This window comes from Saccopteryx bilineata, chromosome 11 (genome assembly GCF_036850765.1).
Source record: "Saccopteryx bilineata isolate mSacBil1 chromosome 11, mSacBil1_pri_phased_curated, whole genome shotgun sequence".
Taxonomy (NCBI): domain Eukaryota; kingdom Metazoa; phylum Chordata; class Mammalia; order Chiroptera; family Emballonuridae; genus Saccopteryx; species Saccopteryx bilineata.
Genome location: NC_089500.1, coordinates 50,877,536 through 50,894,025, shown reverse-complemented (window position 1 = coordinate 50,894,025; position 16,490 = coordinate 50,877,536). Strand labels below are relative to the sequence as shown.

Here is a 16,490-nt window from a genome sequence, read left to right as displayed (position 1 = left end):
GGAGTAGGCGGACATACCAACTCCCACCTCCCAGAACCAATGTGGATTACAAACTAATTTTAAGAACCATCATCTGGAAAAACCAACTTTGGACTAAACTAAGAGGACTCTTCAACCAAAGAACACTGAAGAAGTCACACCGAGACTGGTAGGAAAAGCAGAAACGCGGAGAGGGCTGCCCAGCTCCCCGGAGCTAACGGCAGCCGGGAGAGACTCGCATGGCGGGAAGTGAGTTTAGCAGAGGGGGGAGGGTCCTGAGCCCTAGGAACAAAGCCCCAGCCTGCAGCCCCAGAGCCCAGAAGAGGCGTAAGGACAGTATTTAGCTGGAAACAAGTCAGGATACTGTTTGTGAGAAAGAGACTGATTTCTCAGACCCAGGATTCTTCTTAAAGGGACCGCACAGAACACCTCTCTCACAAGATGTGGACAAGTAGAGAGTGGGGGATGATTTAGTGAGACAAAAAGTAATTGTATTTGCTTTTAAATGGCGGGTGGTAGTGAAGCAGTAGGACCAGGAGGAAAAACTTTCCTCCAAGAAAACTTGGGGTGGCCAATGGACTGTCGAGGTTGGTGATATTTGTGATGTCCTATAGCCCCATGTGTCTCTAACAATCTCCAGGACAGTCCTCACTGCTCATGCAGACTTGGAGGACTGGATTTTTCTTAGGGAACTTGAGAGTATGGCATTCCCTAGCTCAGCCAACCTCATGTGGTTTTAAGAGAATTACCACAGAACCCAGGTATGAAATGGTGATGGGACAGTACACCTTGAAAATTGTCCCAGGTCAGAGGGAAGGTTTTGGGCATCCACAGTTCCTGTATAATTAGAGGTGTTGAAAGAAATTTCTAGATCCAGACGGAGCTGCTCCTGACTGGGTGACACATCAGCAAGCTGAACTTCCATGTTCATCTCAATGCTCCACTTGACCAGAAACACACTCTCTCCAGTTAGCTGGTCCCCAAATCTAAGCCAGAGTTGGGCTCCGTACCTGTTTCCTTGTTCCTTGATTTCTAAATAAGGTCAGGTATCCAATCCCAGCCAATCATGCCCTACTTCCGTCACCTCTTCCAACACTCTATAAAACTTACTCTTGCCTATGAGAAGTAATAAACAGAAACCTCAGTTAAAGGGGACTCAGGAGGCTAAAAGAGAAGACACGCATAGGTGTCATTCAACACATAGTATTGATCCCACAGGAAAATGTCCCTTATGTCTCTGACAGTAAGTGATACTACTTTACTCACACAGCAGGAGGGAAAGAAGCTCCCTCTTGGGCCAGGAACAGCTGAGCCGATGGGAGACCGCTATAACGCAGCCAGTGAAATGTCACTACACTTCCAACCTGAGTCTGTCTCCTCCAAAAGACTCTCGTTTACATTAGCCCCTCTCAAGGCCATAAAAGAATGTCCCTTTCCTTTGTTTCTCTGGACCTGCCCACGATTCCCCTTTAAACCACATATCACGAATTGCCATTCTTTGTTGTTCCCGAATTAACCCATTTTGCTGGAGAAATATCTGACTGTCTATTTAAGGTAAAAAATGACCAAAAAACCCGAGACAGGGTGGGCCCCGCATTGCTCGTGAAGCCCTGCACTCTCCCGACCTATGGGCTGTCTGCCGTTGAATAAAGGGCCAACCTGTTACTAAATTGTTTCATTAGAAGAGAGTGAGACCAGTATGTAGACGCTGAATGAAGAGGGGACCAACAGGTATCTGTTAACAAATTGAAAATATGGGGCTTGCTTTCCATTTCTTTAAAATCATATTTAATTTTTTAATAAAAATTTTATGGAGCATATTATTTTGTTTCCTTTAAATAAGTAAAACAATCAGATCTGTGGTATAAGTTGTGGTTCTCATCCTCCTAATAAATTGGAGCTTAAGTTGGCTCAGTACCCAAAGACTTCACTAAAATTGCCTTCAATCAATTTCTGCAAATAAAATATAGAAGCAAGCACGGTATTTTCAAAGAAGCTTCAAAATTAATCTTTAAAATAATTTCCTATATTTTTAGTATTTAACTTTTTCAAAATGCAGTTCTATCTTTGGTCACTTTATCTTCCCAATAACACCAAACTATTCTTTATAGTTGTATAACATGAACCCTCGCAAAATGAAGGTGTTTCACACCCAAGAGAGTCAATGTACACTTACATTTTGGAAAAAATCTTTTAAAGATTATATCAAGATAGCCAGTTCAGAAATCTAAATTATAATTTATATCATTACTTTGATTGATTTCATTGGAATCTACCATATCTCGAATCCTTTTTAGCTGCAAGTTGTTGCATATTCATTCACTTTTTTTTTGGGGGGGGGGTGGCTTTTTTTTTTTTTTTTTTGATGACAGAGACAGAGAGAAGGACAGACAGACAGGAAGGGAGAGAGATGAGAAGCATCAATTCTTCGTTGTGACACCTTAGTTTCTCATTGATTGCTTTCTCATATGTGCCTTGACTAGGGGGCTACAGCAGACTGAGTGACCCCTTGCTCAAGCCAGCAACCCTGGGCTCAAGCTGGTGAGCCTGCTCAAACCAGATGAGCCCACGCTCAAGCTGGCGACCTCGGGGTTTCGAACCTGGGTCCTCTGCATCCCAGTCTGATGTTCTATCCACTGGGCCACTGCCTGCTCAGGCTTCATTCATTATTAACAATTACTTCTGAAGACTAGGTATGTATGTCACAATTTCCATTTTAAAAACACAAGCCATGGAGAGTTGTTCAAATTTATGGTCTCCATACCTGAAAACCAAACTCAGCCACATGATTCTTAACAATGGGAAGGAAGATAAGCTATAGACATGTGATCTCTCAAGAATAAACCCTAATGTAAACTATGGACCCTTGGTGACAATGATGTGTCAATGTAGGTTCATCAGTTGTGACAAATGTACCACTCTGGTGGAGTATGTCAATAATGGAAAGGTTGTGCAAGTGTGGAGGAAGGGGTGTATGGGAAATCTCTGTACCTTCCCCTCAACTTTGCTGTGAACCTTAAACTGGTCTTTAAAAAAAATAGCCTCACTAGAAAAATAAAAATACAACCCCCATGCTGTCTCTTTCATCCATCCATTCATTCAGCAAACATCCTCTGGGCACCTACCAAGTGGTACCAAGCACCACACTATTGCTTTCCTGGAGCCATCAGTATCCAATGTGGGACAATCACATTTATATGGAGACTATATGGAGAATAACATCTAATTCTATTATCCATAACCAGAATCACACCATTAAAGTCCCAACTCAGTCAAAGACCAGTTAGATCAGAGAAGACCCCAGAACTTCTCTAATCCTCAGTTTCCTCAAATACAAATTGGGATTTATAATATTTGTCCCCCTTCTACTCCCAGATAGTGAAAGAATAAAATTAGACAATAGCTGTGAAAACTGTAAAACTATAAAACTTTATATAAATGAAGTTAAAAACTGTGTATGTAATGTACATATGTAAACACAAACACACATCATAAGGCAAAATTTGCAGTGACTAAAAATATGGGGTCTTTCTATAGTAATGGAATCAGTCGCCTTAATGAAAGATAACAGTTGATTCCTGATCACCAAAGGTGATGAATAAAGAGGTCCTGATTGTCCCGTGGATAAAAGCAATCCAACCATAAATCTCCAAATGATGGTCCATGAACTAATTTGCCTTCCTTTGCAATGTGTGGTCCTGTTTATCAATACCCTTGACAAAAGACTACTCAGACTTCTCAGTGACAGATCTTCACGTATCCTTAAAACCCACGCCGTGCTAATCATACATTAAGCACAGAGACAGTCACCCACCCATCAGAACTGGGTCGCTGCTCCTCGTCTTCTCCACAGCCGGGGCCACTTCTCCCACCACACCCACCTCAGGTCTGCCGTGGATGGTGGCCCATCTCCCAACAGGGCCCCTCCTACCACCCCTCGTGCCCACCCCGTTCTCCCCTCTAATTCTCTCTGCACACATGCCAGATCAACGTTTGGAAGTGCATCTCTGATGGTGTCCCAGATTGAAAACCTTCCATGAAGCCCCTTTGCCTCAACGATAAAGCCCAAACTCCCCCTCTCAGCTGTTATGGGTTGAATTGTATCCCATGCTCCAAATAGATATGTTGGAATCCTCACCCACAGTGCCCCAGAATGTGGCCTTGTTTGGAAATAGGGCCTTTACAAAGTAATCAAGTTAAAATGAGGTCATTAGGATGGGCTCTAAATCCAGGAGGACGGGTTTCCCTATATAAACAGGAAATCTGGACAGAGACACACATAGAGGGAGAACGCTGGGAAGAGAGAGAGAAGATGGCCATCTCTACACGAAGGAGAGAGGACCTGAACGGATCCTTCCCTCAGTCTCAAAACCAGCCGTGCTTACACCTTGATTTCCTCTTCACTATAGACGTCCCCGCACCTCGCACCCATAGGCCCTCGCTCATGGTCCTTCTTGGCTCTTGCCGGCATTTCCTCACATCTGCGTATGTTCAACTAGGATCTTCCTTCAAAGCCTGACTAAGGTATCACCACCTGCAAACAAGTTCTCACATGCCTCCTGGCTGGAAACAATTTCTTCCACCTCTGAACATCGTCAGCTATTTGTGCTTCTCTTACAGCAATTCTCATTTCTGCCTTTTATTTTGTTATAATTTGTTTAGGTCTCATTTCACCTACAGGATGTGAACATCTGGAGGGCAAGAGAGGGGTCAGGTTCCTTGTTCGTCCTGTGCCAGACACGGGCCTGGCACAAAAATGCTTGTTTAATGAGACTGAGTAACCAAGCATCTTCAAAGAGGAAGTCTGCTTTAACCTTTCTCAGCTTTCTGCCAGTTCAGAACGGTTTATCCTAATTATACAGCCTTAATCCAACATTTTGCAGAGCTATAAATGTGAAATGTGGGTTTTTTTCCCCACTCCATTATAGTTTTATCTAATGTTCTACATTTGGTATATATTTACCGCCTCAACTGGTCTTCAGAAAAATCAGAGAAGTAACCTTACAATCATTATAAATGTTTTTGTACAGTGTATTTCACAATTCCTTGGTTACAAAACAACTACACTACAGAAATTGTAGTGCACACATACACAAGGGAACACTGATCCACACTAAGTAATCAAACATTGATGCATAGTACAAAACGGATGTACCTCAAAACAATTATGCTGTATGAAAACATGTCTAAAATAAAAACAGCACATACTGTATAACTCTACATAAAACTAGAAATCGCAAACTGACCTGCAGTGACAGAGAGCACATCAGCCTGGAGAAGGGAGGATTATCAAGGTGTATGAGGAAACTCTGGGTGATGGAAATGTTCAATATATCCATTGTGATGTTGATTTTATGGGTCATAATATTAAATTATCCAACTCAAATATGTACAGTTTATCTAAATTATATCTCAACAAAGCTGTTTTTTAAAAACCAACTACTTTTGTTTGGGGATGTTTTAAAACCTCTTCAGGACTATGAAAGCAAAGTGCCTGATAGGAGAGTCTTGTCTCAACTATTTGAAATAGAGCTCTGTTAAGCACAAACCAAATCCAGCATCATTGAGTCTTTTTCAGAATTTCAAAGCAAAAATTTGAGTGAAGTTTTTTTTTTTTTGATATATCAGATTACTCTTCAGACACACAACCAATTGTTTTTGTCTACTGGGCACTCAAGCTTAGATTTATTTTTGGACTGTCAAAGGTATGGATCAATGATCAAAGAAAGACAGTCAAAACAATATTTTATAACCATTTCCAAATTGTCATTCTGTGTAAAATAACACAAAGCATCAAAGACATAAATTATCAGTTTGAAAACCAGACAGTCCACTCATTGGGATTATTATTTTCCCAGTGTCACTTCTGACAAGGAGCGTGTAGAGCAGGGGTCCCCAAACTTTTTACACAGGGGGCCAGTTCACTGTCCCTCAGACTGTTGGAGGGCCGGACTATAAAAAAAACTATAAAAAAATCCCTATGAGCACTGCACATATCTTATTTTAAAGTAAAAAAACAAAACAGTAACAAATACAATATTTAAAATAAAGAACAAGTAAATTTAAATCAACAAACTGACCAGTATTTCAATGGGAACTATGGGCCTGCTTTTGGCTAATGAGATGGTCAATGTGCTCTTCTCACTGACCACCAATGAAAGAGGTGCCCCTTCCGGAAGTGCAGCGGGCGGGGGGGCGGATGAATGGCCTCAGGGGGCCGCATGCGGCCCTGCGGGCCGGGGCCATAGTTTGGGGACCCCTGGTGTAGAGGATGCCTTGCCATTTGGCTCAGAAAACAAGCCATAAAAGGTATCTCTGCTTCCCCACTCACACCGTCAGTGAGCAGGAATCTGTGCTGTCTTCCTAGGTGTATTTTACAATGATAGAATAGAATGACCCCCCCCCCCCCAATATCCCAAGAGTGGCCAGAAGGTGATGCAACATGTTGGGATGAGAAAAGGACACACCATTTGTCACGACCAAGCCGGGCCCTGACCTGCCATTGTCCTGGAAAGTTGCTGCCCCAGCTGAAAGCAGTAGAAGGCTCTCTGAGTAGCCCACCTGACACACAGACCAGGCCTGAACACTGTCAGGTCAGCAGGCTGGATTGGAGACTCTGGAACCTTCAGAATACTGAGAAAGGCGCGACTAGATCTCCGCTCCCGAGGCCCTCGTCCCACCAGCGTGTGAGAGCTCTCAGGGCTGCGATGGACTGAGTGGAGAAACACCGCCCAAAGGATGGGAAGATGTCTCCACGAAGGGCTGGATTGTGAAACTCACCCCCTCCCTCAGCTCTGTCGTAATCACTGCCACAGCTTTTTGGGCTACGTTTTCAGAATGTGTGGAAAAGAAAAGCAAGTGACATTTCACCACTACGGTTTAGAAAAATCTTAGGCTCTTATCTCCTGATCCTTCCACGGCATCCCTGTTGAGATGTTGGAAACTTGACGCAAGAGGGAAATTTTCTAGCAGCTTGTTTTAGAATAAATTGTGAGCAAATCTCTGTAAAAGATTACCACATTACACCCACGCATCTGGCAGATATTGTGCAATCATAAATATATACGAAGATGGGAGAAGTTAGGGGAAAAAAATTGAGAAACCTCATCGCCAATTTCCTTCCATCAAAATGACCAGTTTGAGAAGGTTTTGCCTAAACCACCCGTCTCTTAACCAAATTTCTGTTAACCAAATGTACAGTGAAATACCCTCTCCTGAAAGGCTGACCCTGCACAGAGTAACTTTTAGGCATATTCCCTAATCATCTAATATTTTCTTAGGTGGAAAAAAATAAAAAGTACAGCTGGGCCCCGACACACCCAGAAAAGTTTGCTTCTCTAGCATTTTCAAACCAGGAATGTGGCTAGCTTGAACCCTCTCCACTTTTTTCAACATCCATCACCACTTTAAAACAGGAAGGAAAGAAGAAAACTTATTGGTGAGTTTCACTTTAATCATTTCATTATTTTTCCTCCAATGTAAACTACGACCACATTGAAACTACTATGTTCCTGTCTCGACCCTTCCAGGAAAATCATTCTTCGGAAGGAGAAGACACACTTGCGTCCCTTATCAAGCGGTTCATTGGGATTTTTAAGCTTCATTAAGGACAAGAGCAGTTAATGCTGAGTAGTAAGAATGTCTTGTAACCAACAATAAATCAAAACACTTGGGTGACAGTCTGGAAGTAATCTGAGCACTGGCCGAGTTTGTCAGTTGTAGGTTTTAAAAAAATAGTACATAAAAGACTGTAACTAGTCGTATCAGTGCTGACCACATTGTTCACACTCGGTCAACATTAGTAAGTAACATCTTAACATTACCAACATGAGGAAAACAGTGTGCCAGCGTCTGCCTGAAAGGTCAGCAGAGTTCACCACTGCCCACGGCAACCAGAACAAGCCCCTCACCTCTCTTTACTGTTCTACCTGGCACTGACTCTTGCCAAGCCGGCCATCAATGCCCACGGCAGCTGGAAGCGCATGTATTCCCTGAAGAAACTTCATTGCTGGTTCTGCTTCCAAAGAAGAGTTTAACTTCATGTTTAAAAGTCAATTTTAGTCATTTCAGTTTTGTAATTATTATCTCAGCTCACTGAGTTTATTTCATTCTTTAGCACTTCAGTCTTTCTCTAACATGCCAGGAAGCATTCACTTCACAGTCAAAGCCCTGACAGATAAGACTGTGAGAGGCAACAACACTTCAAACAAGCAGTGAGAACAGACGTCCCAGACAGTCCGCTAAGTGTACCTTAGATGAGTGCAATGGGGCGCTTCTTCAAAGTCCTGTAGAGAGGAGGAAACTGTGCCTCAGAGAGGTAAGGGACTTGTCTGGAGTCCACAGCTCGGTAGTAGGAAGACTCAGGCCAGAAGCCAAGTTTTTCACCTCCTCCACAGAACATGTTGGCCACACCAGCCAGCCTGGTGGTGGGGGGGGGGGGGAGGCTACTTCAAGGGATGCTTGCCTCCACTCACCTCCACTTTTCTGCCTACCTTAGAATTTAATTTATTTATCAAGTGCCAATGTGGTGGAAGACATCAACAGAGAAAGACCAATTAACGGGACTAAAACAGGGCTTAACACGAAGCAAACTTTTTCTTAAGGCCATAAGTTCTATTTGAATCCCATTAATTTTCCTCCAAGATAGGGTAGAAAATGTAGCCCATAAGCATACAAGTGTTTTTTTTCCAAGGTCCCCGTCTGTCTCTGCCCTATCTAATCCTCTGGCCGAGCTCGTGATTAGAAAAAAATAAAACACACATAGAAGTGTTCTGGACGCCAACGGGGTCTACGTCTTATCTACCGGGAACCTAGGGCGGGAAAAGTGCAAAAGGTCAAAGAAGCTTGAAGGGAAGTCTGAGGGTGTCTAGGGAAGCTCAGGAGATGCATGAAAGGCAGATCAGGATGGAAAACCCAAGGCGGGAAGCACACCAGTCACAGCCCAGGGTCTGGGGTCTGGTGCCTCCGAGCACGTGTTCACAAGTGTCTTCCCAAGCTCCCAGAGACCTAATCAATTCATTCGAGTTTTCCTCAGCACCCAGGAGAAAGGCTCCTAACAGCCAACTGAGCGCAAGCTGTCTAAAAGCTTCGGAGGGGAAAAATCCCCCAAAGCTATACACACAGAGACTTTGTTTGAATGAAACAGAATTCTGTCCCTGGAGACGCAGAAAGTATAGAACTGTCTCTAGAATATGCAAGCCCTTATGTTTCCTCCCCAAGTCCTGAGTGTTCTTAGTTTTAAAAAAAAACAAACCAAAAAACATTTCCTGGCTGAGATTACTTCCAAATAGACAGCTTTTCTTCCAACGGAATGACCATCTGCTCCCACTGGAATCAGAGGATTACAGGTGCTCTGGAGACTCAGCACTTTGAGCTCACACCTGCTACACATTCGCAAATTCCTAGTCTGTGTTATTATGGTAGTACAGTTTCTTTCAGTTGGCCTCATTCAGATCCCTCGACTGATGACATTTTTTTTAAAAAAAAAAAAAGCTAATAGGAAAAATTTCACCAAGATGCAATATACCCCAGAAGGGGGTGGGGCAGGGCTGGGTAGATGCTGATAAGCCCTCGTGGGTTTGTGGTGTCAGCGAGCAGGAAGCTGCAGCCAGACCTGCAGAGCCTCAGCCTGGAGCTGGAAGGGAAGCCAATGCAGGGGAATAATCCTGCCTCACATCTGGGATCCTCAGCTCGCTCCAACAACAAGGCCTCAGCAAGGCAGCTGCTCTGCACCCAGGACGCCCCCAAACATCTCCAATGCTGACGTCAATCAGCTGGACCACTGCGAGCTGAGTGGGAGGTTGTATAATTATCTGGAATGACCACCATGAGGCATGAATGATGCATTAAAGGAAACAACGCCTAGTCCAAGAAGAAGAAAGATGGTGCTGTTTCTACTGGTACACCCGCTCGCCACCAGCCCGCCTGGAGGGGCCTCCTCCCTCCCCATCTCACAGAGGTGTGGGAGTCCCAGTGCTGGGGCAGGCCTCACACATACACACTGTCGGGCTGCCCATCTCAGGGTGAGGGACAATAGGTGCGTGCAGCAGGAAGAGCCCAAGGCTTGGAAACACTAGAAACAGACCTAGATTTGAACCCAGGCTCTGCTACTTTTTAACTACAATACATGCCCTTCTACGAAATGGGGATAACGCCTCCGGGGGTTGCTGTAAAGATGGAAGGCAGTGAAGATAAAAGGGCTCATCATGTCACAACACGCACTCCAGAGAGGCAGTCTCCCCAAGTCGGGCTTGGGATACTGTGTTGAACCTTCCAAACAGATCTCAATCACTTTTATGTGGAAGTTGCCTTAATGAAGGAAGATGTGTTCTTTATAGCTGAGTACTGTGTGATACACACAACAAATGCATTCTCCACTGCCCTAGGGACAGAGGCAGTCCCCAGAGGCCAGCAGCCCTGGGTCTGGAAGTAGCTTCAGCCACTTACCATCCTGTGACCACAGGCAAGCCAGGGAATATCTCCTGTCCATTTCCTCACTAGTAAAATGGAGACAATGGTATTCCTCCTGAAGGGTTGTCGCCAGAATTAAAAAATATATAGAATGAAAAGTCCTAACATAAGGTTCTTTATAGTTTCAGAAAAGTGAATGTTCATAATGCCCACATAGCATATGAAAACCTCTGCTCCTGGTTCACTTACTGATACGCAGTTTGCAATCTGGAGGCTAAGGCTCCTCCTATATGCACACGGAGCACTGTCACTCTCTGGAACTGCCCATGGAGGTGAGCACCCAGGGACGCAGCCAGGCATGGTCTCCCCTTGTTTGTGTGAACTTCCCCAGCAAAGCCCTCGCTTCCCAGCCAGTTCCCACCTCAACCTCAGAGCACATTCAGTCTCTCCCTTCGGCTCCGTCACGTCTCTGCTGAAACATGCAGTTCTCTCTTGAAGTAATTCTCCACCTGCTTGGCTACTGTCAACTCCCTTTATCCACCGAAGTCTTTGAAACCTTTGATTCTTGGATAACTGGGTATCCTCATCTTAATCTCACAGGAGCTCCAGAAACTGAAACTGCCTCCATCTGCATAAGCAAGTCTTCCTGCTCGATAACACCTCTGGCCCCCTGGGCCCCTCTGCCTCCTGGGCCTCTCCTCCTGGGGTCTCTAAGACATAGTTCACTCCCCCCAAATCTTGGCTTTGCTCCGTCTCTGGCTTCTCTTCCTCCTCTCCCTCCACGGCCGGTAACCGCCCAGCTCTGCTCCAACCATATCAAGGCCTCGCTAGTCACACCTGCCACTCCCAGGCAATCGACTGTCACCAAGTACCAAACTGCATTTCTAGCTCCAGCATCTTTTTTTTTTGTAAAGTTAATTACACTTTATTTTTTGAGCAATGCTAGGTTTAAAGAAAGGTTGAGCAGAAAGTACAGAGTTCTCCATTTTCCTTATTATTAACATCTTTTTAAATTTAATTTATTGTGTTTACATAGATTCTAGTGTCTCCCTAATGCATCCCTCCCCCGTATCCCCCTCAACATCTCCCTTGCCCCTCTCCCAACACCTCCCTCCCCCTTCCCTTCAGGTTTAATTTCATTCCTCAGTTCTCATTGTTCCTTGGATTCCTCAGATGAGTGAGGTCATATGATATGTTTCTTTCTCTGACTGAATTATTTCACTTAACATAAACTTATATGGAACCAAAAAAGAACATGAATAACCTCAATAATCTTGAAAAAGAAGAATAAAGTAGGAGATCACACTTCCTAATACCAAGTTATACTACAAGGCCATTGTACTCAAAACAACTTGGTACTGGCATAAGAACAGGCATATAGATCAATGGAACAGAACAGAGAACCCAGAAATAAACCCACACCTTTATGGACAATTGATATTTGACAAAGGAGGTAAGAGCTTACAATGGAGTAAAGACAGTCTCTTTAACAAATTGTGTTGGGAAAATTGGACATATACTGGCAAAAAAAATGAAACTAGACCACCAACTTACACCATTCACAAAAACAAACTCAAAATGGATAAAAGACTTAAATGTAAGTCGTGAAACCATAAGCATCTTAGAAGGAAACATAGGCAGTAAGCTTTCTGATCTAGCTCCAGCATCTTAACCAGCCTCCAGTCCTATAAGGCAAACCTCGGAGATGGTGGGTTCGGTTTCAGATCGCCATAATAAAGTGAGCACTGCAATAAAGCGAGATGTAATCTTTTTGCTGGTGGAAGGTCTTGCCCTCTGTAAAAAATGCAATTCCTGTGAAGTGCAATAAAACAAGGTGTGCCTGTGCTTCTGACACCACCGAGAAAGCGTCCCTCATGCACCTTCATGTCCACAGATCTCATGGTCTAAGGTTTGAGTAATGAAGACCTCACCTGACAGTACCTCTAAGTTGAGAGAAATTACTCAGGCTTCTGGACTCATCAGAAAACCTGGGGAATTCGTGCCAAACAGCCATACCTTATCTTTTAAATACATTCTTAAAATGTCTCTCCCTTTGTCTTCATTCATCTACTAATCTTCAAAATATAAGAAACACTTAGTAGTTGAATAATAAGGTAAATTATTCCTTTCCTGTCTCTAAAGAAACGGAAAGAAAAAGGCCAGGACTGAATAAGCAGCTTAATTTCAAGATCTTCAGCTTAATCAGCTAAAATAGTCTTTTTTATTTATTTACTTTTATCTTACTATTTTTAGTTTTTAAATTTCACTTTCTTTTTTTGTGTGACAGAAAGAGAGACAGAGAGAAGGACAGACTGGGACAGACAGGAAGGGAGAGAGATGAGAAGCATCAATTCTTTGTTGCGGCACCTTAGTTGTTCATTGATTGCCTTCTCATATGTGCCTTGACTAAAGGGCTACAATAGACCAAGCAACCCCTTGCTCGAGCCAGAGATGCCATGCCCAAGCTGGTGAGCCAGATGAGCCTGCACTCAAACTGCCAGCCTCTGGGTTTTGAACCTGGGTCCTCCACATCCCAGTCCGAGCTCTATCCACTGCACCACTGCTTGGTCAGGCTAAACTTCACTTTCAATGCAGTAACTTAAAATGTAAAAACAGCCTGACCAGGCGGTGGCACAGTGGATAGAGCATTGGACTGGGATGCAGAAGGACCCAGGTTCCAGACCCTGAGCTCACCAGCTTGAGCGTGGGCTCATCTGGTTTGAGCAAGGCTCACTAGCTTGAGCCCAAGGTCGCTGGCTCGAGCAAGGGGTTACTCGGTCTGCTGAAGGCCCGCGGTCAAGGCACATATGAGAAAGCAATCAATGAACAACTAAGGTGTCCCAACGAAAAACTGATGATTAATGCTTCTCATCTCTCTCTGTTCCTGTCTGTCTGTCCCTATCTATCCCTCTCTCTGACTCTCTCTCTCTGTCCCTGTAAAAAAAATAATGTAAAAACACACTTGAATCGTTTACATGGTTATTATTGAAGAAAAATACCAAGATCACTTATTTCAATTTTGTTTAATAAAACAATATAAACATTTGCTGTCCTTCCTATTGGGTGGCAAAATTACACTCTCCCTGTCTTTCATTAACCTGCTGCTGAGGACAGAGGATTTATTTCATTAAGTTTAATACAAATACAACAATTAAATTGTTATTGAATTTTCCAAGCACTAAAATAATTTCAGAGTGTTAAAAAAATATCATTGAAATGAAAAGTATTACCTCCCCAGGTGACAAATTTATTTCTGAGTTGTCACAAGTAAATATTAAGGTTATAGCGAGCCACAAAATCCTATTCTTGTGTAAAACAAACGAAACGTTCCTGATTAACCAATCTAATTTTATGAAATCAATTCAAACTGTATGAATACTTCCATGTCTCCACCACAGTATAAAATTCCTACTTGGCTTTGAATCCGCTGACTGCTAACCCTAGACTGTGAGGTATGCACAGTACTGACTAGAGATGCGCCTCTCTGACAATCTACCAAACCCAATGTGACAGCCAGGGATTCCACTTCAGCCTGGTTCTCTGTATATTAAAAAGTGGGGAATCTCTTCTAAGTCATGACCTAAGAGGAATTATCCCTTTCCTGTTTGCAGTTAGCACTACAGCCATGGGGGGGGGGGGGTGGCAGTGATTTAGGGACCACTTGCACCTCACATGCCTGAAGGTTCATCTGTCTTCTGGAATGAGGCTTCTGGAGTACAAGTTTCTATCTGTCCCTTTGCTTTGCCAAAGACAGATCCGCCTACTGGCTATTCTTCTTTGCTGTAATGACAACTGTGCTCTAAGACAAACAACTTATTCTTAGGGGAAAACAATTAATTTCAACCATCACATGTGTTCTCCAACAGCTATTTCTTCAAATGGGCTCATCCTCTGATATCTGACTTACACGGGAACACAAAGACTTGTTGGATGGCCATTGAATGAGTGTGATGTATTTAACAAACCCTGTACTTTATTTATTGCATTGCTTCCTCTTTTTTTTTTTTCTTTTAGGATGGTGAAATCTTTATAAGCAAAAAGATGATTAATTCCTCCCCTTTGTCTTTAAGAACCATTCTCTCATCATCACCTCTTAGCCAGTCCCCAAATCTAACTTGAAAAACACAACAACGACACACTTTTAAGCCAGTTACTCCTGGGACGTTAGAGATCTACACTAGAAGAGGTTAGAGGCATAGGGACATTGGAACAAAACTCGTCTGTTTTACGACACTCAGCTAACCCTACACTTAAACATTTCTTGCAGTATACATTTTGGAATTTCTGTATGCCCCAGAACACATAATACGAATTTGATTAGGTCCAGCTGCCATATGTTAGTAATAAAATTGGAGAGAGAAGTGGGGGTGGGGGTTTTGTTCATCCCACTCCTGTGCCCTGACGATCATAAAGCAAGTCTTGCTCATCCTCAGCGCTCGCTCAGGGCAACACACGCTTCTTAAATGCCCTGGCGTGCCCGGGACCCCGCTCAGCGCTCAAACTTTTCAGCGGCAGAGTTGACACCCGCTCTGGAAGAGATCTGCGTACCGACCGGAGCCCACCGCGCGGACCCCACCCTCGCCGCCCCGCCCCGGGTCCCCGCCCCCGCCCGCTCCTCCGCTGCAGAACTTACACTAGCGCCGACGGGCAGGGCATCTGGTTCCAGGCACAGTTGTACTGAGCCTGAATAAAACTCTCACTTCCCTCCAGCACAGAGCAGCTCACATTCTTGTTCACGATGTAGGCGCACCAGTTCCTGGGGTGAAGGAGAGAGGGGCAGATGGGCACCCAGAGAAGGAGGATGGATGAGAGGGGACGAGGTGATACGGCGGCAGACGCAGCCGGGGTCAGGGATTCCTGCGGGGACGCGAGCCCCACAAAGCCGACCCCGGGGAGGTGCGCGGACGCGCCGGGGAAGACCCGGCACCTTCTCCCTACGAAGGCGAGTACCCTGGCCCAGGGGCTCCTGTAGTTCCTGGCAGGAGTTTTCTGATCGTCCTGCTCTGCGGGACACCACAGCGCCCCGCGCCCCGGGGGCAGCACAGCTGAAGGCTCCGGCGAGGTCACCTGGGGCCCCGCGCCGACCACGGAGTGCACGGCCACCTGGGAAGAGGTGTCGCTCTGGGGCGGCCCGAAGGGGCCTCCGGCTGTTGCTCGTCACCTCTGGCAGGGCAGTTTCGGGGCCCGGACGCGGGTCCGGGAAAAGGAAGCAGGTCGGGAGTTCTGGGAAGGAGCGTCGCCGTCCTGGGGCGAGAAGAGGGGCCCACACTTACTTGTTCTTGGCACTGGGCCGCGCGGGGTGTCTGAGCTGCGAGCCGGGCTGGCACAGTCCCACGCCGCCCCAGGCCAGCAGGGCCAGCGCCCAGAGCCAGGACGCGCGGGGCCGGGGCCGTGTCCGAGGCCACATTCTGCGCACAGCTGTCGCGGGGAGCGCGCGGGGCTGCGGGCGGCCCGTGCGCGGCGGGGCGCGGCGGGAGAAGGCAGGAGGCTCCGGCGCTTCGCGGCGCCCTCACCGCGCTCCGCGGCCGCCCCCTCTGGCTTCTCGCTCCCACTTCTCCTTTTCCACCCCGGGAGCCCGCGTTTCTCCGCGGTCCCTCAATGACGCACAGGTCCCCCCGGGTGCCGCCCTCTTTATTTCACTTCCCTCTCCGAAACACGACTCTCCCTCCACCACGACTCCCTGTCTCCAGTCCCCTTGCCTCGCAGCAGGGGGTTTGGGGTGAAAGGGCTAAAGGGTTTGGGAGAAGGGTCTATGTTACAGAATTTCCAATTACTCATTCCTTTGGTCTCTTCCCAGAAGCCAGGCAACTCCGCCTCCGACCTTCCACAGGCGCGCCCCGGGCCCCTCGGGAAGCTGCCGCAGCCGGCGGGTCGCGGTCCTCAGTCGTGCTTGGGTGCTGGCTTCCCGGGGTGAAAGAGGGACATCTTTATCAGTCCTGTCTCAGACGCGACTCGGATTTCCTCTTCTGGCAGGACGCGGCCAATCTCCCGCATTTGGATTTAGGAGACTTTATGGGGAAATGATCGCGGGTCCTCTTCTTTTTCTTCGCCCAACTCTGCCTCATCCATCCCTTTAACTTTCCGAGTCAGCGTGCGGGGCA

The 16,490-nt window shown here is 45.7% G+C and overlaps 1 protein-coding gene across 1 annotated transcript in view; it reads right to left on the bottom strand.

Moving 5' to 3' along the window:
• The window catches only part of EMILIN2 (elastin microfibril interfacer 2), a 54,445-nt gene extending 38,416 nt beyond the window's left edge, over positions 1 to 16,029 (bottom strand). Inside the window, exons 1-2 of the mRNA XM_066247096.1 lie at positions 15,663 to 16,029; positions 15,023 to 15,145 (exon numbers count right to left, since the gene is read on the bottom strand). Of these exons, the coding sequence (XP_066103193.1) occupies positions 15,023 to 15,145; positions 15,663 to 15,796 (257 nt within the window). The 5' untranslated portion in view covers positions 15,797 to 16,029. The remainder of the gene's footprint in view (positions 1 to 15,022; positions 15,146 to 15,662) is intronic.
• Between the last annotated feature and the right edge of the window lie 461 nt (positions 16,030 to 16,490).